This window comes from Oryzias melastigma, linkage group LG17 (genome assembly GCF_002922805.2).
Source record: "Oryzias melastigma strain HK-1 linkage group LG17, ASM292280v2, whole genome shotgun sequence".
Lineage (NCBI taxonomy): Eukaryota > Metazoa > Chordata > Actinopteri > Beloniformes > Adrianichthyidae > Oryzias > Oryzias melastigma.
In genome coordinates this window covers 9,667,565-9,689,145 of record NC_050528.1, presented here as the reverse complement: position 1 = coordinate 9,689,145, position 21,581 = coordinate 9,667,565, and the positions used below count along the sequence as shown (strand labels likewise).

The window sequence follows — 21,581 nt, the reverse complement described above, 5'->3', positions numbered from 1 at the left end:
ACTTTCGGGGCATTTCAGTTACATTGTTCTTACTTTATACATTTTACTTTAAGCATTTCTTTATTTATTCACTTATAGCAGGGTCTGCAACCTTCAACACTTAAAGAGGAGTGGATTTCTTACTGACCACAACCTGGGAGGAGCCACAAAGTCTCACTTCACCTTTAATAAATTGAGACACTGATTTGCCTCCAAGTTGATGTTACTATTTTCATAATTAAACTGTTGTTTTTTGGCATAAATAAAACCCACACATAGAGAGAAAATACTATTACTACATGCTACTACTTTCAACATTTCTGTTGACGGCTCCCTTTCAACACTGTGTCACATCGCATCATCTCAATGTAGTTGAACGTGATTAAACAGGGATTCAAGTGAGTTTATTTTTACTATTTCTGGTGCATCTCAATCAAAAATGAGCAATTCTAACAACCTAAAGTTAATTGACTTTTACTGTATTTTTTAAAACCATTTGGCACAGTTAAAGTCCTTGAATTTAATCAAAAATAGAAAATCTGCTGTGCCTTTATTCTGAAAAGGGCTCAAAAAGGAGTCTAGAAGAAGAATCTATTGATTCCTACCCTCAATCTTAGTATATTTTATGAGTTCATTTTTATATATTAATACTAAGTATTCACATAAACACAAAAAATGCATCAAGGTGCCAAAACAGTCATAATTGTCCATACATTTCCACATTTTGCTTTTCGTTTTCTAGCTTTTAAAATTTTCAGTTTTTAATTTTTTTGTTTCATTTTTCTCACTTTGATCCTTTCCTCCATGTTATTACACAACCTCACAGACAGAAATGCAGTTTTTTTTTGTTTTGTCCTTAAATGAGGTTGTTTGATGTCATTTTTTTTAGTAAATGGTAAAAAAATGGTAGTTTGCGTATACTTGTATAGCTCTTTCCACCGTCCTTTGAAGGCCCAAAGAGCTTCAGAACAATTCACACAATATTCTTGAAACAGTTTTCTTGTATTTTGTTGAAGTATTTTAGTAATTTGCCGGTTTGTTTTTCACATATTAGGTAAACCAAATGTGACCCAAATGTAAATCTTTGTTTTGAAGTGAAGTAGAAACAAATTGGAGAAATTAATAGTAAACCAAGTGAAATAAACTTAAAAATTCCACTTTACCAAAAACTTGCATTGAAATAAAAGGAAGTTCCATTCAAATGAAATCCCACTTGAAGCTCAAAGTTAAAAAAACAAAACACAAATTTTAACGTATTAAAGCGACACAAAGGCTATTTTAACTTAATTTATGTGAAAGCAAAAACTCAAGTGAATCAAGGGGGAATTGGGATTTATGAGCTTTTTAAATGATTTTTTTCTGAGTTACAACACATACTATGGATTTCTTGTAATGTTGGCCACATTTATCCTTTAAAACTGTCTGAATTTTTTAAAATGATGAACTCATTTGGTGTCTGTGTGTCTTCAGGGAGATCTCGAAGCCTCTGGTGCCTCTGGGGAAGGCCGGCGTGCTGCTGGCTCAGATCCTCCAGCTGCTCTGCAAAGGAATGGTACGTCCGAGCAGAGAGGCTGCAGCAAAGGCCTCACCTCATGTGTTTGTTTGTTTGGAGTCTATAGAAATGTTTTCAGTGTCGTGAGTTATTTTAATTAACAACAAACTATGTATTGGTAGCAAACTTGGTAAACATATTTTCTTTTTTAAAAAAATCCTAAACGTAACTAACAAACCCCTCCCCTTCGTATTATTTTCTTCTCTTTTTGAACCTGCAGACTCCTAAGAAGGTCGGGGCTTTATGGAAAGAGGCCGGTCTGAGTTGGAATGACGTTTTACCCAAGGATGAAGATGTCAACAAGTTTGTCACGGATCAGGTACGCAGGATTTGTACGAATCTACTGAAGCAGAACATTTGGGTTCATTTGTTCAGCACAGACCGTCATGAGTTCATTCAGCTTTAACTTGTTTATAGGAAACTAAATGTGTTCTTTTAACGTTTTCTGAAATCTAATCAGACACATTTGTAAACCATTGATTCTTTCAGAAAGTCGAGTTCACTGTAGATGAAGAAATGGAGTCAAAGGAAGTTGGGAGGAAAAAGCTCCTCAGTGGAGAAGAGATGAGTAAACAGCTGGACAGACTCCTGCAGGACAAGGCCAACAACCAGCGGATCAGAGACTGGATTGAGGTCTGTGACCTTTTGGGGTTTTTGTAATCTAAAGAACATGAAGTTTCACCCTTTAACATCTGTACTTTAGCTCCAGTGTTGACATTCTGTCAACTGCTGGCCAAGAAAAACAACAATATATCAACAATATTCCTCCACATTTTACCTCGACTGTATTACCTCGACTACTAAAGAACTTTGTAGGCACCACTTTAAGGGTAACCAAACAGGGCAGTTGGAGGCTGACTCACTCTCAGCCCAAGTTTGAAAAATACCTAAAAGGGGGCGGGGCTAGTGGAGGCAAACTAAGCAGTGGAGGTGTGGCTTGTATATACCACTGAACGTACAATCAGCTTTAGGTATTAAATTAATCTTATTTAATATTTTTTTATAGGAAAAAAATCAAGCCTTTAATACTTCGGTAATGACGGTATTGAAAATGATGCCGTGTGGGTTTTAGACACGGACGGTGTACGCTTTTACCATAATACCATACAAGCACTTGTTTGAGCTGTATGTGAATGATGCTCAATTTTATTAATTTTATTTACATAGTTTTTCTGTATTCTGCCGTGTTAACAACAGTTTACCCATCTATATTTGTCTACTGTCACTCTTAAACTGTATTAATCTTAATTCTGAAAACTAAGACACTTAAAAGTTAAATGAAATGAAATGAAAATAGTTTTTTCACGTTTTTGTAGCATTTTTCTCATAATAGGGGCTATTGGCTTGCGTGTGAGCCGCAGACAGATCTCCCAGCAATGGGGAGGAGAAGGGGGCGTGGTTGTTCTGAGACAACAGCCCCGCCCACAAACCAGAACTGTATTTCTCTTGAGCTACTGCTGCTGGGCATAAAATGTCTTAAAAAATAACAAAGGCAAAAAACTGCACAGTCGTGATTAAAAGATCACTAGAAATTATTTTACTAAAGAAAAAAATGTAGTTGGAGTGGGACTCTTTAAGTTTTTACACAATTGGAGTAAATCAGTCGGTTAGAAAAGTGAATTTGTGCCGTTTTTGTCAGTGAGGAGCAGGTTTTATTTGCCTCAAAATCAGCTGATTTATGTTGATGTAAGTAGGTCAAAGAGTACGAGAGCGTAATTAAGAAACGCTCTTTTCTTCCATGGATTCTTCTGTTTTTAATCCATATTGTTTGTTTGGACAGATAGAACACTTTAAATAAGAACTTCTTGGAGAAACATATTTATCGCTTCTTCTGCCAAAATAGTCAAATTGTTTATTGATTGATCTTGTCTTTTGTTTACTTCACTCTTGGATTGAAAGTATAAATTCAGTATTGATTCTCTATTACTTTTTACATTTTCTGCAGCATTTATTGACTTTTTGCTCTTATATTTGAATATTGAGCTATTTTTTGTCTTTGCTCCTTCTTAAAAACAGCAGAACCTTAATAAGGAGAAAACTCATCTACTGATAAAGCTGGCCATTAATCTGATTTATTATCAAGGCTTTTTTTATTTTCATTTAGCGAATGTAGCTTTATTTTACGTTTCATCATTGGATTGTTTTTTTTTTTTTTCTTTTCACAGGCTAATTTGGAGGATCAGCAGACAGTGAGCAACCAGTTTATCCGAACATTGATGACATCGGTGTGCCAGTCGGTCATCATATGTAAGTATGAGTAATGTAGCATGTAAGGCAGAGCTGCTTCTAAATGTGTCCCGTATTAGTCATCCTTGTTGTGCGTCTTACAGCAGCAACACCCATAAAAAAAAACTGCAGACGCTAAAATTGAAGCTGCAGATGGAACCGTTTCATGGACATTTTTTGTATTTTTTATTTAGGTGATAATCCATACAAGGTAGATATGGATCAGATCAAGACTCGAGCCCCTCTGCTGCAGCGATACCTGTGTGACGAGGAGAAGGAGCTGCAGGCCCTCTACGCCCTCCAGGCTCTCATGGTTCACATGGAGCAGCCTGCAAGTCAGTATCTCAATTAGAATGTGCAAATGTTGTTCATACTGGGATGTTCTTAAGCCTTTCAGAGTAAACTATATCCATGTAAATGATCATATATTACCTTTGGAACACTAAAAATAATTATTTATGAGATGAGGGTCATTTTGAACTATTTTTGTATTTGGACGTAAAACGACTCGATCTCTAGCGGTCCGTCTTTCGCTCCCTGAGGGTTCCACCTCATGACGCCCTCCTAGAGCCGGCATGTTACCCACGAAAAAATGAGGGGATTTTATTTATGTATTTATTTTTAAATGTTGATGTAGGCCCACATACAGCGTAGCTCAAGCGTTTCTCCCCATATTTGGCACAGACAGAATGGTAATAGGTTCATTTTGCAGTGAAATTCGGTCAAAAAAATGTAAATACTGACAGATGACCATTTCAGGATTAGATGAAATTTTGACATATCATCTCTGTATCAAAAATACCCTTCACTTTCATGCGGGTCCATTTACTTTTGTCCTGTTGCTCAATAATGCATGCTTAAACCAGTTCTCCCAATTCATCGCAGAAAATAGCCTGTTCCGTTTCTCCACCAAGAAATAGCCTGCTCCCTTTTACTTCCAAGAAATAGTCTGCTCCCATTCTCCACCAGGAAATAGTCTGCTCCCTTTTCCCACCAGGGAATAGTCTGATCCCTTTCTCGACCAAAAAAATAGTCTGCTCTCTTTTTCATCCAGGAAATAGTCTTCTCCCATTCTCCACAAAGAAATAGTCTTCTCCCTTTTCTCCACCAGGAAATAGTCTGCTTCCTTTCTTGCAAAGCTAGCTGATCGCCGCTAGCTCGAGCTGCTAGCTCTGCAGAGAAAGGTTTGTGTTAGCCTGGGGGCGGAGCAGACTCTTCCTTCTTGTGACATCATCACGTGAGGACCCGCTCGTTTTCGTGGGTATGGGAGGGGCCGCTGTTGAGAACGCAGTTTTTAGAGGATTACTCGGAAACGGCTGAACGGATCAAAATACCGCTTTGGGGTTCTTTAGAGTGAAAAATGAACAGTATGACACACTTAAAAGCTCAGAAAGTTGATTTTTTTAATGCATTTTTTGTTATTTTCTTTTATATAACTTTTATGTGTTTGTATATTCTTCTATTGGTTGAGCTCCCGCTAATTTCCCTCCTTTGCGTGCCGTCTATGCAGACCTGCTGCTGATGTTCTTCAACACTCTGTACGACGAGGACGTGATTAAAGAGGAAGCCTTCTACAAATGGGAATCCAGCAAAGACTCTGCAGAGCAAACGGGCAAAGGCGTCGCCTTGAAATCCGTCACCACCTTCTTCACCTGGCTCCGCGAGGCCGAGGAAGAGTCCGACAAGGATTGAGGCAACGACATTAAAAAAAAAAGCTGCCGCCTAACTTTATCCAGAAGCGTGCTCTGTAGGCAGCTGAGAGTCAAAGACAATGTTGCCAGCGTGGCAGACTCAAATAAGTCCTCAATGAGGACAAATCTTTTTTTTTTCTCCCTCCTTTTTCTTTTCTATGAGAGATGGACTCAGAAAATAATGATGTCTCTCCTCCCTTTCCTGTTGTCCTCAAATAAACTTGAAAACGCATTCAGCAGGACTGCTTTTTAATGAGGTGTGCGATGCCCCACATCACTACAAAACTCAAGTAACACAAACCAAGTGGCTGCTTGATCCTCGTTCTAGACAGTCGTGAGGCCCCAACATCTCATCCCCCTTACAGGACGAAACAGCAGGGAGTGCGATGTCCCCGCTTTAACGCCGTGCGCGTTCCACCGCGGCTCTTGTGTCTGTCCTTTACTGGAGTGTGCAGCATGACTGAAGTGTGTTTCTATTAATGATCTAGTGGGCAAAATGTCGGTAGATAAAATGTACATGAACTAATCCTGATTTGCCAGATGGAGTTTTTAAAGAAAAGGTTGTCTATTTTCACCTTCTGTTTCCTACCTTGAGCCTAACAAAAGGACTAACGTGGACTTGGTCTGCCTGGGGGGGTGGACTTGTGCTTCCTCTAAGCCATCCTCGCCCACACCCCAGTAGTGAACCATCCGGACTGACTCATGTACTTAAACCTCAGCTGTTCTAGAGGACTCTTAATGACCCAATCACAGTTAAAACTTGAAGTCAGTGGAGAAATTACCTTGATAAAATATATATATATATAAATAAATATATACAATGAAAGAAAAAAAACGGAAAAAAAAAAAAAAATAGAGGCGATCTGAAAGCCTTTTCTACTTTAAGTGGAAACTTATTTCAGGATTGTTCCATAAATATAATACTTTTTTCAGTTTTATTTTTCAGAAACGATAATTTTCTGATATAATTGCAGTGTCTCATTTTCCAGGAGAAACATCAGTCGCCCGGATGCAGAGAAGTGTTTTTGATAATCCATTGATTATTAGTTTTATTTGACTTTTTTTGTAAATATTTCTTTTTTTTTTTTCTTTTCTCTCTATTTAAGAAATTCTTGCTTCTTTTGCATCTAAAACTGGAAAGATGAGATCATTGAACATTGAAAATAAAGGATGTATGAGTTGCTGAGCAGACGTATGGAGTGTCTTGATTGCCTCGAATTTATTGTAGATCACCAAGTTTATTTTTTAAATTTTTTCAGAGTCAGAAATTAAACATTTTTCATAGCAGATTACATATTCTGTAAAGTTTTTGCAGATCATCTTTTGATTCCGTTTTAAAAGCGTCTTTTAATTATGATTACACTATTTATATATATATATATAATACAGTATTTTCTGGAGTATAAGTTGCTCTGGCACATACAGTAAGTCACACTTTATATTTGCCATGGGAAAAAATAAAATTAAGGATAATAATGTGAAAATCAATCAATCAATCAATCAATCAATCAATTATACTTTATTAATCCCAGGGGGGGGGAAATTAGGTGAGAAAAAATATCTGAAATATATATCCAAATGTATCCATATAATAAATATTAATATTTATTTTATCTATATAATATCTAAATATAAGTATATATTATCGGAAAACAATTGTATTCTCCTCCATGTTGGTTTTGGACGACACTTCTTTTTCTGGCACTGTCAAAAGAGAATACATCGCCCTCTAGTGGTTGTTAGTGGAAACAGCTATGTATGTATTTTTTAAAAATCACAAATAATTTGCTCCTGCAAAAATGATTAATTGGGAAATAATATAGGTGTTTTTTTAAATAACACTTTTAAGATTAAACTGAATTTAAATCAGTTAAGGCATTAGCATTCTGCATACAAATATAATAAATTGCATTTTTTAAATATATTTATCTAACTTCCTTGGTTAAAAATGTTTATTTTATTTGTGTAGATTTTAAAATGAGGTCAAACATAGGTCACAGATGTAAACCACATTTCAAATGTTCTTTTTAAAAGTCCTCCATCGGAAAAATACTACAAGAAGATGTTAAAAACACCAAAAAATACAAATGTCATCAGAGTTAGTCTTTATATAATATGTGGCCAAAATTAATTAATTGGGTAATAATATTTATGCTTATTATTAAGGGCAAAACAACATTTTTTTTTTACTTCTGGGGTTTCATTTTAACAGTATTTATTTTATGGATGTCAAAATCTTTTAAATATTTAAAATTTTAGAACTTTTTAACATAATTGTGAATAATAAAAAGGCAGGAATATTATTCTGGAATAAATAAATTTTAACATCAAATAGCTTTTAATAACTGACTCTCCATAAAAATTATTTTATCAAAATGATACAAGTTAGAAATAAACACAAGATAACATCGCGCCATTAATAACAATAAAATAAAATGATCTGGAGGGCCGGATATATTTACTCGGAGGGCCGGATCCGGCCTTGACTTTGTCACATGTGGCTTAGATGCTTGACATGTTAAAATTCTAAGAAAAATTGACAAAAGTTAATGAACTAATCTCTTATTTATTCAATTGTTAGCATGTTTTATTAAGAGCCACAGGTGACTTCAGCCATCAGCATTCTGCATGCAAATATTGTAAATTAAGTCTTTCAAAAAATATTTAACTGACTTTCTTCGTTAAAAGTTTGAAGTTTTTGTTAGTAGATCCTAAAAAGGGAGTCAAAGATGAAAGGTCAAAGGTGGAAAGCATCTTTCTCATGCAGTAAAGTGTCCTATCATGGTTGAGTTTTTTTTTCCTTCATCTTGAATACAACGCAGCAGCATGGAAACTGTTTCTGTGGCAACCACTTCTGGATGGTTTGTCAGTACATTTCCATGAACACAGCAGCCTCTGTGCGTCCTCTCACCACAGCACTGCGGACGCCCCCATCATAACAAGCGCGTTATCTTGGACCGAACCGGCAGCAGCTTTTCTGCTGGATCTCCTTGGAGGGGAGGAAGAGCAGGAGGTGGAGGAGGAGGAGGAGAAAGGGGGGGTTGAAGTTACGACACCGCCTTGCATCGATGACGCCTGCCATCGTGAGACACTTGGACAGCCTTCAGCCGATAACCCATATACCGAGCAACAAATGGTGCGTCTGAGCCGGAGATGTGATCCTGCAGCCGGGAAGAAGATGCTCCCGCCGTCAGAGTGACACCCAGCGAGCGCAGACCCTGCAGCCGGAGGTGTCATCTGTTGATCGGATCGGAGTAATTATCATGAGCCGCCGCGGTTCGACTTCCAGGTAGGAACCGACGGAGAAGCAGCTGCGTAATTTGGAGCATCGTCTGAGCCATTGACGCGCGCGTGAAGGGCGGAGGAGGGGGTGGTGGGGGCTGTTTGGTTCTGATGCAGGTATGGAGCTATTGGTATGCTGATTGAGGCTTTGTGCAGGCATCTCTCCTGCCTCGGTTTGTCTGCAGCCTAATTGCAGATTCGCTCCTGTCAATGGCGGAGAGATGCGTAATTCAGCCATCAGAGTGTCGCTTCTGCTGCTCGAATGCACCATTTCTGAGCTGGAAAGGAGGAGGAAAAAACAGATGTCTTCAAAGGCATGAACACGTTTGACTGACTGGCATCACCTTAACCCACTTGTTGGTCTGAGAAGTCACAGTTAAAATCGGAGAGGGCACCACTTCTGATATCTATCTATGACCTTCCTATGGCTGAAAACACAATTTAATGCCAACAAATTGACAAAAACAAAACAAAATCTGCACAAAATGATAAATCATCAAAGCTTCTATTGCTGTGAATGGGTTTTCATGCACACTGGTTGATGGAATTACACAAACAAACGATTTCTGCTTTCTTTCAAGGTTTTCACAAATGTAACCTCGACAGGAAAAGAAGTTCAAGAAAATGAAGGAAAAGTTAATTTTCTGAGAGAAATAACACCATTATATTACACATAAATGAAGCCCCAATCCAAATGGGTGGATATGATGTGAGATCCAAACACCAAAGTAAATTAAAATGCTAAATATTTTAGAAAAACTCTAAAGAAATCAAAAGAAATGTCATTTTTAATGTTGAACTGTAAATTGCATTTCCTGGATTTTGGTCTTCTATTCTATTCTATTCTATTCTATTCTATTCTATTCTATTCTATTCTATTCTATTCTATTCTATTCTATTCTATTCTATTCTATTCTAATCTATTCTATTCTATTCTATTCTATTGTAAATTGCTTTTATTTAAAATTTATTTTTAAAGTTTTCTTTTTTTATTGAATTCTAAATCGCAAAATGCATTTTAGCATGGAAGCATTTGTGACTCATATTTCAAAATAAAAGTCAATACTGGAAATGCTTTTTCATTTTCACAATGTACCTGCATTACTTGTCTCTTAAATGAAGTTGAATTAAAAATTTAAAAAGTCAAATTAAAATGATAAAGAAAATGGCATTTGAAATTTCATTTTAAAAAAGTTCTTTAGTAAATTTGTATGGAAGCGTTTTTGACTCATAATTCAAAATAAAAGTCAATAGTGGGAATATTTTTTTCATTTTCACGATGTACCTGCATTACTTTGGAGAATTGTTTTTTTTTTTCATTTCCTTTAAGAGACAAATAACGCAGGTATCATGTGAAAATGAAAAAGAATTTCCGGTACTGACTTTTATTTTGAATTATGAGTCAAAAACACTTCCATACAAATTTACTAAAGAACTTTTTGAAAATGAAATGTCAAATGCCTTTTTCTTTATCATTTTAATTTGACTTTTAAAATTTTTAATTCAACTTCATTTAAGAGACAAGTAATGCAGGTATATTGTGAAAATGAAAAAGCATTTCCAGTATTGACTTTTATTTTGAATTATGAGTCAAAAACGCTTCTATATTTTTGTGATGCTTAATTAAATTGCACATTAAATCATCAATTGAGAATTGCCTCTTTTTGAGAAATCTTTCATAATTCCTGTCTACCTAAGACAGGAATCCTAACAAATGTTTTTTCCCCATTTTTGGACCAAGCATTTGAGTTTTAATCTTTCACCGTATTTTAAAATGGATTTTGAAAATGATAAATCTTCTATACTCTGAGTCCCTCTCATTAACGTGCCAGGATTTCACTTTGGCAGTTTTAGGCGAGGTGAGCTAAAAGTGGGTGAGATTGAACCGATGGGATACAGATGCTGCTAATTTTAGTTAATTTCATGTGACTCACACTCAAATCCTCCTTTTTGAAGCAGCTGTTATGCAGGTTTAGGTAGAAGCTGGCGTCTTCACATCCACCCTGACGCTTTCTCTACACCTGTTTCCTGGTTGGAATAATAGGGAGATGGGGTCATTATCACAACTGGCAGTCCATCACAGTGTCACTCTCACTGCTATAGACAGTTTACAATGACCTAGTAACCTATGATGGTTTTTTTTTTTTTTTTTAAATCGGTCAAATCTCCTCCCTTGGGAGCGTCTTTAACCCAGTCCATTATGGGTGACGTCTCAGGTGAATTCCCACCTCCTCAAGGAGAAGATTCCGGTTCTCTGAGTTTGTGTTTCTTAGCTGCTTCGAGAACAAAATCTGCTTAAGAAAATCTGTCAAATGCACGTGTCTCGGCTAAAGTGCACCAATTACGGCTGCAACCTCAGATTCCCTTGACCCACCTGTGTTGCCAGATCACGTGAGAGTTTGCCGGGTTCATTAGGCAGTGCGATCGCATTTAATCAGCAGCTTTGTGGCCAACAGACCTGACCCAGGACCGGTCACACACCATATGTTTGACTAGTCAGATGGAAGCTGTCGCCCTGCCTCCACCCGAGTCATTCTAACCGTTTTTCACCGGCTTACTGTGGCTTTAGCAGCATCTGTGCCGTAAATATAGGGCATAGCTGTCGGCTCGTCTGCTTGGGACTTTAAACCGGCGATCTCAAGCTGTGTTGTTCAGTTGGGTTTGTTTACTGCGCGGTGACAACACCTCTGCATGTCCACAATGAGACTGAGGACCAGGAGTAGTGAGAGGATGGAGGGACAGGGGGAGGAGGAGGTAGGAAAATCGCTCTTACAGTCTTAGGCCATAACTGTGTTTTGGTTCAAATTCAGATTTAAAAAAATCAGCAAATTTTGCTCAGGAAAATTGGTTGTAATGTAAACTTGTACTGTTTAATGTGCACAAAAAAAGCAAAAGATTTCTGCTAAAATCTTGTGTTTTTCAGGTGAAGTTTGAGGAGACTGAAATGATTCCCAAATCCGGAAAATCTCCAGCAGACTCACGGAAAAGTGTCGGCATCCATGAGTTTGCGGCGCTTGCCAGATCCTCCCTGAACGGTGACAAAAACTTCCATGGATTTAGGAGGCTTTATGCTCTCAAATTTAACACCATTCTCTTACCTTTTCGTGTTCAGGAATTTCTCAAGCCGTTAGGGACCATGTGACGAAGCCCACCTCGCTGGCTCAGGGCCGGGTCGCCCATCTCATCGAGTGGAAGGGTTGGCCCAAACCGGCAGGTCCTCCGGCGGGCGCCCAGTCCCAGCTGAGCTCCTACAGCCACCTGACAGAAGGAGAGAAAGAGGCTCGATTTGCAGCAGGTATTTCCTTCTCCCGTCTCTGCTGCTTATTGTGGGAATTCTTAGTAAACATTCACACTATAGTAATTCTCCCGTATGTTTTTTTATACGTAAAAATTTAATCACACTTTCAGCGGTTTCTGTAATCTTAGTATCAAAACAACCTAATTCAGGACTTTACTGGTTGTATTTTTGGTATTCATAAACTTTAAGTTTTTGAAACATTGAGTAAAATATGCCCTCAGAGGAAATGAAGAAGAAAATCTTCAAATTTCATTTTTTTAAGTATATTAGCAACAAACCTTTAAATATATCCATGGGCTATGTTTTCATCTTTAATAGTAATTTTCAAAAAATGTGGAGTTTAGCTAATATTTAGGCTATTTTTTAGCTTTTTTTTGGCTAATTTGTCATCTACTGAGGCTTTTTATGCTAATTTGGAGTTTGGCTAATATTTTAGCAACATGCTAACGTTTTTTGGCTAATTCGTTATCTAGTGAGGTTTGTATAGGCTTATTAGCTTCTATTTTAGCAACAGGCTAACATTTTTGACTAATTTAGTTTACTGAGGAATTCTAGGCTTTTTTGGAGTTTAGCTAGTAGCAATGTGGTCACTTTACTGGCTAACTTGGCATCTACTGAGGTTTTTTATGCTAATTTGGAGTTTATCTAATATTTAGCTAGTATTTAACCAATGTGTTAGCTTTTTTTTGGATAATTCGTTTTCTACTGAGGTTTGTATAGGCTAATTAGCTTCAATTGTAGCAACAGGCTAACATTTTTGACTAATTTAGTTTACTGAGGAATTCTAAGCCTTTTTGGAGTTTAGCTAGTAGCAATGTGGTCGCTTTACTGGCTAACTTGGCATCTACTGAGGTTTTTTTATGCTAATTTGGAGTTTAGCTAATATTTAGCTAGTATTTAAGCAATGTGCTAGCTTTTTTTTAGCTAATTTGTCATCTACTGAGGCTTTTTATGCTAATTTGGAGTTTAGCTAATATTTTAGCAACATGCAAAGGTTTTTTTTTCTAATTTCTTATCTACTGAGCTTTGTATAGGCTAATTAGCTTCTATTTTAGCAACAGGCTAACATTTTTGACTAATTTAGTTTACTGAGGAATTCTAGGGTTTTTGGAGTTTAGCTAGTAGCAATGTGGTCGCTTTATTGGCTAACTTGGCATCTACTTAGATTTTTTTATGCTAATTTGGAGTTTAGCTAATATTTTAGCTACATGCTAACGTTTCTGATACTTTGTTATCTACTGGGAATTTTTTTAGACTAATTTAGAGTTTAGCTTTCTATTTTAGCAACGTTTTTGACTAATTTAATTTACTTTTTTGCTATTTTGGAGTTTAGCTAGTATTAAAGCAACGAGTAGTCATTTTTTTTGGCTAATTTGGCATCTACTAAGGTTTTTTTGGGCTAACTTTAGCTAACATTTAAGCTACACAATAAATATTTTTGGAAAACCTGCCATATTAGGAATTGATAAGCAATTTTACTACCAAATTTTCAGAAATGTAGGTCAACTTCAGCCCTCTTGTGTGATTATTTAACAAAATTTCCAGCCTTTTAGCAAATTTAACATTTTGCTGATAGCTTTTGCATTTTGAGCAAAAAGCTTCAGCATCTTCAGCGACTTCTTTCAGCAAAAAGCGTTCACACTAACATTATTGCAGGTGATGCAACTTTTCTAGTTATTTTTAATTTCAAATTACAAAGAAAAAAAGATCTTTGTTTTGTTTGATTTTCGCTGGTTTATGTTGGCATGTGCATCCCCTTAGCACAATTTAAATACATCATCTCCTGAACAGCTCCCACCTTCTGTCATGCCACCTAATCCCCTCAAACGACGCAATGTCAGCGCTGCGCTCCTCCCACCTTGTTGTCTCTACAGTTACGGCTCGTCTTGGCAGCAGATGGTGGCCTATTAGACAAACTCTCACATCACGCCACTGACAGAACACCAGCTCCTGTTGTTTGGTTGTGACTCATCCTCTCTGGCACTGGCGAAATCTTTGTGGTTTGATTAGGAAGAGGGGGGGAAGAAAAGTAGGACCAATCTAATCCGCTTGATGTAAACAAATCACCGAAAGGCCTAAAAATAGCCCACCATGGGCAGAAATACGGCATTTATCCTGTAGTTAAAGTATTTGTTTTGGTACTTGATTAATTTCAATTTAAAATTCCTTCAAATTGTTCTTTTTTTTACTTATGTATTTATTTTTAAGACCAGCTTAAAGTTATTTTTGTCCCCTGATAAAAAAGATATTTTGAAAAAATTGATTAAAATATGTTCTTTTTACAACGTCAGTTTGCTAAATGAAATGGTGTTACTTCAACAGATATCTGCTGGAGTTAAGCAAGTCAGTCTTTAATAGTCACCTTAAACATAAATTAACTCAAAGTCTGGTTTCAAAGCTTTTTTTTCTTTTTGACACTGTCGCTCGATTTAATTAACAGTTATTCTAGTTGTTATATATGCATTTTTTTATTACACGTTTGAGATCACAGTTGTGTTCAAATAAAGTTTTTTATTAGTTTTTATTTTTATTATTTAAGGAATAGTTTTTGATCCATGCTCACCTTTAACCCCTTAATGCCTGCTGTAAAATTACCGTATTTGTAAAAGCAAAAACACAAGTGAATATCTTTTATCATAGCTGGAAATAAATTCAGGCATTAAGGGATCAAAATCACCTTTAAATAATTTTTAATTAATTCTTCACTAAATAATCATTCTTAATTCTTAAATAAAAAAATAAATCACTCAAGAATTCTGTAATTCTTGACTGTGAACCTCAACTTATTTGTCACATTTGAAAGAACATATTTTCAATGCAAATGAAGGAGATATTACTTCTACTACAGTTTCTGATGTTGACTCCTTTGCCTTTACAAAGGTTTTGTTTCTATTTTTATTTTATCAAGAGAACAGTTTAGTAAGTCTTTGTAAAGCATCTATTTGAGAACTGGACCGAGTGAATGTGATGTCACCCATTGAAAACGGTTCCAATGGAAGAAAGTCCGTTTTTTTTGCCATATTGGAACAATAATTCATCTGTAAGCAGTGATTGGTCCGAGTCGGTCTGAGTTACTGTTTCTATGGCAACCACTCTTGATTATCGGGAGTCAGCTTGTTAGAAGTTCACACCCCTTCCACATGAAAAACTGTCAATCAAAGATTTGATGCGACACCACCTATTTCCATTTGAGGCACCTGATTGGTCCGTTTATAACTTGCAATAAAGAAAAAAAATTACAAAAAAAAGGATTATCAAGAGAAACAAGCAGTAGAGCAAGAATGATTATTCTGAAAAATATAATAGCTTATTTCTCTGGATTTTGGCTTCTCTGAGCCAACAAGTACTTCCTGTTTGGGGGAGGGGCCACTCAGTCCAGTTCTCATATACAGTCAGAGATTGGAACTGATTATACCAGAATGAGTCCACGACTGATGAAACCTCTGTGCTCCCACCAGGCGTGGCTGAGCAGTTCGCCATCGCCGAGGCGAAGCTGCGAGCCTGGGCCTCTCTGGATGATGAAGACGAGGAGGACTCCAATGATGAAGACTGTCACTCTAACAGACAGACCTGCAGCGTGTCGAGTCAGAGCTTAGGTACACATCTTCACTTCTGTTGAATCCCTTCTTAAAACTCATCATTCACAGAGAACCTCTTCCTCCATCGGTCCTTCATCCATCCATCCATCCGTCTCAAGGTGTTCTGACTGTCTGCTCCTCCTCCAGACCCCGCCGAGTCCAGTCCTATCAGCGGGCTCACATATCAGCCTAAGACTCAAGATGATGAGGCACCAACCTTCGACTGTCCTCTGGGCTCCAGCACCAGCAGACCTCCGACTCTCAATGACCTGCATTCATCCGACACCGCCTCGCCCACCTTACCCAGCTCCTTTCTGGAGGAGGAGGAAGAAAGGCTGGAGGGTTTTGAGGAGCAGCTCGCTCCTCTGCACGTACAGCGCAACGAGATCTGCATCCATAGCAAGCCGGAGTGGAGGCCCCGAGCCAGGAGCAGCAGGTTCGACTCCTGCTACTCCACCTCTCACTCCGAGTCTCCGGGAGAGGATGAGGAGGAGGACGAAGAGGAGGAGGGCAGTGTGTTTCAGGAGTTTCGCGTTTGGCATTGCAGCCCGAGAGGATTCTTCTCCGACAGGGCGTCTTCAGGAGTGGCGTCGTTCGAGGAGGAAGAGGAGATAGATCAGGAAAAGAAGGAAGAGAAATAAAATTTGAAGTGTTCCTCTGTGCGTCTGATATGACTTCATGTGTTCTCCCCGGCAGTGTGAACTCGTTTTCTTTCTCCTTCATTATGCCGCCTCCTCTCGCGGCTTTCTCCTCCTCATCCATCAACCTTCCATTGTTTATTGCAGCTGTAAACAGTATACATGTTGGAAGTTCAACCAGAATGTAAAGCTGTTGTTCAAACTGAGTTTTGTACATTCTTGTGAACAGTCATGTGCTGCTATTGCATTCATTTTTTATGAATATGTTGTAGTGTAGTTTCTTTCTTTGCAGGTCATGGTGTGTTGTGTTGGTTTTATAAGGAAAGCCTGAGTGTCCTGCCTATATAAATATGATTTTTAGAAAACAAAATTGGTTGTTGTTGTTGTTTTTTCCTCCACAAACAGTAACTTGACACTCAATCAAAATAAATCATAAATTCATGTCAATTTTTAATATACATTTTTCTTTCAATTTAATCATTCACTCATGTACAAAAACAAATTTTCTCTGAAAAATAAAAGTTGCTGTTGATTTAAAATGCTTAGTTTTCCTATGTACAAAAGCATGTTTGTGGTTCACATCCATATATTATTTTCATATGTACAGAGCATGTACAGACCAGTGCCATGTAAAGGGAGATCTTACAGACTTATTGCTTAACTAGATACGCTGCAAAATAGCTTATACACTTTCTACATTTAGTTTCGTATACATTAACTTAAAAGGCAAGCAATATTCTACATTCAAACTGCAACTTAACCATAAAGACATTGCAGAGATGGTTATATAGACTGAAAGGAAGAAGAAAAATAAATCGAAATATCCAAACCGGAAAAGCAAGGAGGGCCCGTTATGGTTTAAAAGTGGGGGGAAATGTAAGCCCCAAATAGGTCTGTCTGCAGTTTCTGTGGTCCCACCTGTGTTTGCTTACATTAGGTTAGGTGAGCACTCAGCGGGTAGGCTGGCTACGCTAACCAGCCGCCTGGTGGACAGCGTAGAGTGCTGGTGAACTTCACTGTAACAAGCTCTGCTGTATCAAGCTAGTGGGATCTGCTGTAGCGAGCTTCACTGTAGCATGCTAGCGAGTTCTGTTGAAGTGAGCCAGCGACCTCCCCTGCAGCAAGCTAGTGAGCTCCTCTGTATCAAGCTAGCAAGCTCCGCTGTAGCATGCCAGCGAGCTCCACTTTATCAAGCTAGCAAGCTCCGCTGTAGCATGCCAGCGAGCTCCACTTTATCAAGCTAGCAAGCTCCGCTGTAGCAAGCAACTGAGCTCCACTGCAGCGGTGCTCGCGAACTCCGCAGTTTTGAGCTAGCAAGCTCTTCTGTAGCGAGCAAACGAGCTCCACTGTATTGAGCAACTGAGCTGCGCTGCTGCAAGCTAGCGAGCTCCGCCACATCGAGCACAAGCATGCTCTGCTGTAGCAATCTGGGGAGCTCCGCTGTAGCGATCTCTTCTGTGGCGAGCTAGCGAGCTCCACCATAGCGAGCAAATGAGCTCCACTGTTTCTAGCTAGCGAGCTCCGCCATAGCAAGCAAACAAGCATCGCTGTATCGAGCTAGCAAGCTCCACTGCAGCGGTGCTCATGAGCTCCGCTGTTGCGAGCAAATGAGCTCCACAGTTTCTAGCTAGCGAGCTCCGCTGTTGCAAGCTACCAAGTTCCGCCGTATTGAGCAAGCGAGCACCGCTGCATCAAGCTAGGAGCTCGGCTGTCGCGAGCTAGGAACTCCGCAGTATCAAGCTAGCGAGCTCCGCTGAAGCAAGCTAAGGAGCTCGACCCTCCACCGGGCGGGTGGCTCGTGTAGCAAGCCTACCCAATGAGTCCCCACTTAAAACCAATGTGGGCAAACACAGGAGGGGCCACAGAAATGGTGGACAAATCCATTTGGGGCCCACATTTTCTGCTCATTTTTTTAAACCATGTTTGGCCCTCCTGGCCCTTCTGGCTGGGATGGCTCAGAATAGTTCCATGAAGCTAAAATACAATCAGACATGTCGTGCTTCATACAGATGTTACTTCAGAGGCCAGGCTGGATTTAAAGTTCTAATAATAGTTAAATATCTACAGGCTGCATACAGAACAGCACATGTTTGTGTGTGTTTTTGTGTGTCTGTGCAACAGCCAGCAATTTCCAAAACCTCCCAGCTCCAGGATTGCTTCATTTTCATGCTTAAAGATGGAGCAAAGAGTCGCATCGCGGTGAGTTCAGTGTTTTGTAGAGGTGTAGCCCCGCGCTGTTTGGGGACTCAGCTTGGAAGCTGCCTTCATCGCTGTAAATAGATCCAAGCTGATCGCACACTTAAGGGACTAATAAATGTGCCGGGATCAAGTAAAAAAAAAAAAGTAATATCCTTGTGTTGTGAGAGGCAGCTGCTGAAGACAGTCTGCACTTTACTGCATTAGGAATGGAAAACTATTGCATATCAGTCACAAACTTCCATCACCACATGTTGTGATTAAAGTTGCTTTCTAAGACGTTTTTCTAGTGCTATTAGACAGTTCAAACTCCAAAATATATGTGCTCATTTGAATAGTTTCTTGTGTTCTTCTGTGCTTTATGATTTTTCTGTGACTCGACTGTATAAAAGAACTGGACTGAGCGAGTGAGAACATGACTTACTTTCAGCTCCAGTGAAATGAAGTCAATTCAGAATCCATTTTTTCACAATAGGAGAGCTCAATGTGGAGCCAGACGAGGTTAGTAAGCAGAGACTGGTCCAAGTCAAGCTGAGTCATCGTTACTATGGCAACTACTCCCACCAATCTGTGATGGAAGTTCACACCCCTTCCACTGAAAATGCAGTCAGGAGAATCTGTCAATCAAAGGTGGGGGGTAGCAGGCATCTGATTGGCCGGTTTATAACTTGAATAACTGGATGAAGAAAAAAATATCATGAACATAAAATTAGGATTAGCAAGATGATGTTAATCATGCTATTCTTAAGCCTTCCAGAGTAAACTATTTCCATACATATGGCCATATATTACCTTTGGCACACTAAAGAACAAATTATTTAAGAAATATGAGTTTCCAACCCGGAAGTAAGTAAGATGCCTTGATCTCTGAGGCTCCGCCTGCCGCTCTAAAGTCACAAACAACTTGTAGACACATAATTTATTGGAGACGGGACACAATTGGAAGATCTACAGTACTGTGCATCTAAAATGACATTTTTTTTGCTGATCACCGCTAGCTTTGTGTTAGCCTGGGGGCAGTGCTGCCAGAGCAGACTCTTCCTGAAAGGGGCTGTTCTCACTTTGTGACATCAGCTCGTGAGGACCCGCCTGTTTTCGTGGGTTGGGAGGGGCTGGTGCTCAGAGGGTCCTTAAATGAACAGTATAATACATATGAAATAGGCCCTTTAAGAAAAAGGTATCAGAGCAAGAATGGTTATTCTGACTGTTTATTTCTCAACAGTCTTTTGGTTTCTTGAAACCAGAAGGTACTTCCTGTTTGGAACACAAGGGGGGGAGGGATTGCTCGGTCCAGCTCTCCTATACAGTCACTAATTGGCGATGGTATTTTAGTAAATTACATTTAGCTGAACTGAATTTGATTGTGCAAAGAGAAGGTTTTTTTTAAACATAAATAGAAAAGTATATTATTATTTTTTACGTTCAAACGGGCCCAGCTTTAGCCACAAGCTGCTGCTATCATTAATACTAGAATTAAAGTGACCACTGATGTGAGTGTTGGACATGAAGTGGATGTATCTACAAAAATAAATATATTACTATACTGTAAATGATGAACATCATTAAAAATCCACCAACAATCTGACCTGAGAAGAGATTCTCACCCTGCAGTCTCTATACCCTCATTGACAATAAAGGAAAACAAATAAAAAACATAGTAAATCAGCCATAAAATGTATGATTTTCACACATGGATCAGTGTTATTGCAGCCCTGAGGCTCAAGCAAAGCTAAATAAGTAAGTTTCTATCCTTAACTTCTCCCGCCTGATTTTTTTCCACCTAATTTGGTCTTTAACTGCACATCTAACAAATGCAGTTGGACTTTCCAGTTCTTTTAAACAAATAGATGCTGAAAGTATTTCAACTAAATTGTATTATTTTGGTCATTTCAGTGGATTTGTTGAAGACTTAAATGACACCAGCTTTGCTCACTTGAGCCCTCACATTACAACAGGAGTCTGGATTTCTACAAAAATAGTCAACATTCATGGATGTGATCATTCTGATTGGTCGTCAGGGTGGACGCCGCTGCTCTCTCCTGCAGCTTCTGACTCCTCCTCGTTCATAGTCGGACTCCCCAGCTCCTGCTTCAGCCCGTCTGAATGCGGTGCTTGGGTCGAAAGGTCATAATCACAGGCCAGCTCTGACTCCTCAGTGTGGGAGGGGCTGCAGTCAAAGGTGAGCTCCGATTGGTCCTCAGCAAACGAGGGGCTTTCTTGAAGCACCATGTCTGACAGCTGGTTTGTCATGTCATCTTGGCTAGTTTCAAACTGCAAAATGTTCTCATCTGAGAAGTTGATGGGGATGTCCTTGTATGAAATGTCCGACTGGTCGGCCCCGTCTGAGCGTTTGGGCTCCCGCGGCAATGACAGCCCTCTGTGGCGCATGCACAGCTTGTGGAGTTCAGTCACCTCGGATACGCTCGTACTGTTTCCGCTGTCACGGAAACTGGCCAGAGGAGGGCGGACTTTCACTCCAGTCACCGTCACTGAACCCTCGATTGCTTTACGCAGCTGTGGATACAACACAGTCATGGTAAACGTAGGTGTCTAAAAAATGTCATTTTAAAAAAGTGCATCAAACGTCAATAATTTAAGACGGCACACCTCTTTGAGAGAGACCACTCCAACCAGTCGTCCCATGCTGGTAACGTAAGCGTGATCCAGGCCCAGTAGGGAGAAGATGGTGTGAGTCTGAGGATGAGGAGGAGAGTTGGATGATGTCCTGGTTATATAAGCTTGTATTATTGATGGGTTTTTATACTACTTTTATATTATGTTACATGAGGGTCTTTAAACGTTTAACACTTGAGGTGTCACCAGTGACGCTTAAACACAAAATCTTTAGCATACTGTAACTTTTCAACCACTAACACCATCAACGTAATTCCAGCAGATTTTAAAGGAGAAAAGCGGTGGTGTAAACAGTTGAAATGTTGCAGTAAATCAAATAACGTAAACACTGGAGCTCAGGTATTAAAGGGTTAATACTTTTATATAAGGCTTTGTTTAACTTTTATACCAAACCCTAAATCAACTTTTTTTTGCTGTTGACCTTTATAAATGGGGCTTTAAAAGTGCTGTCTGTTGATCATTGCCATATTTTTGATAACTTAAAATAAACTTGTTTACTTCTTGAAG

The 21,581-nt window shown here is 38.9% G+C and overlaps 3 protein-coding genes across 12 annotated transcripts in view; 2 read left to right on the top strand and 1 right to left on the bottom strand.

Annotated features, from left to right (window-relative positions):
- Positions 1 to 6,634, top strand: part of eif4g1a (eukaryotic translation initiation factor 4 gamma, 1a) — a 25,406-nt gene extending 18,772 nt beyond the window's left edge. For all 7 annotated transcript variants that reach the window (XM_024274467.2, XM_024274474.2, XM_024274473.2 and 4 more), the window contains 6 exons: positions 1,450 to 1,531; positions 1,752 to 1,850; positions 2,021 to 2,164; positions 3,697 to 3,778; positions 3,952 to 4,092; positions 5,268 to 6,634. In XM_024274467.2, the coding sequence (XP_024130235.1) occupies positions 1,450 to 1,531; positions 1,752 to 1,850; positions 2,021 to 2,164; positions 3,697 to 3,778; positions 3,952 to 4,092; positions 5,268 to 5,449 (730 nt within the window). In that variant the 3' untranslated portion in view covers positions 5,450 to 6,634. The remainder of the gene's footprint in view (positions 1 to 1,449; positions 1,532 to 1,751; positions 1,851 to 2,020; positions 2,165 to 3,696; positions 3,779 to 3,951; positions 4,093 to 5,267) is intronic.
- A 1,849-nt stretch (positions 6,635 to 8,483) lies between these two features.
- On the top strand, positions 8,484 to 16,614 carry fam131a (family with sequence similarity 131 member A; the record flags this gene model as incomplete). Its single annotated transcript, XM_024273237.1, is given in 5 exon segments — positions 8,484 to 8,737; positions 11,654 to 11,765; positions 11,843 to 12,025; positions 15,487 to 15,624; positions 15,754 to 16,614. Coding segments are annotated over 4 exon segments (906 nt in total). The 3' UTR covers positions 16,248 to 16,614.
- Positions 16,615 to 16,670: 56 nt separating this feature from the next.
- The window catches only part of clcn2a (chloride channel, voltage-sensitive 2a), an 83,124-nt gene continuing 78,213 nt past the window's right edge, over positions 16,671 to 21,581 (bottom strand). For all 4 annotated transcript variants that reach the window (XM_036216178.1, XM_036216175.1, XM_036216177.1 and 1 more), the window contains 2 exons: positions 21,048 to 21,134; positions 16,671 to 20,954 (listed from right to left, as the gene is read on the bottom strand). In XM_036216178.1, coding sequence (XP_036072071.1) covers positions 20,439 to 20,954; positions 21,048 to 21,134 — 603 coding nt within the window. In that variant the 3' untranslated portion in view covers positions 16,671 to 20,438. The remainder of the gene's footprint in view (positions 20,955 to 21,047; positions 21,135 to 21,581) is intronic.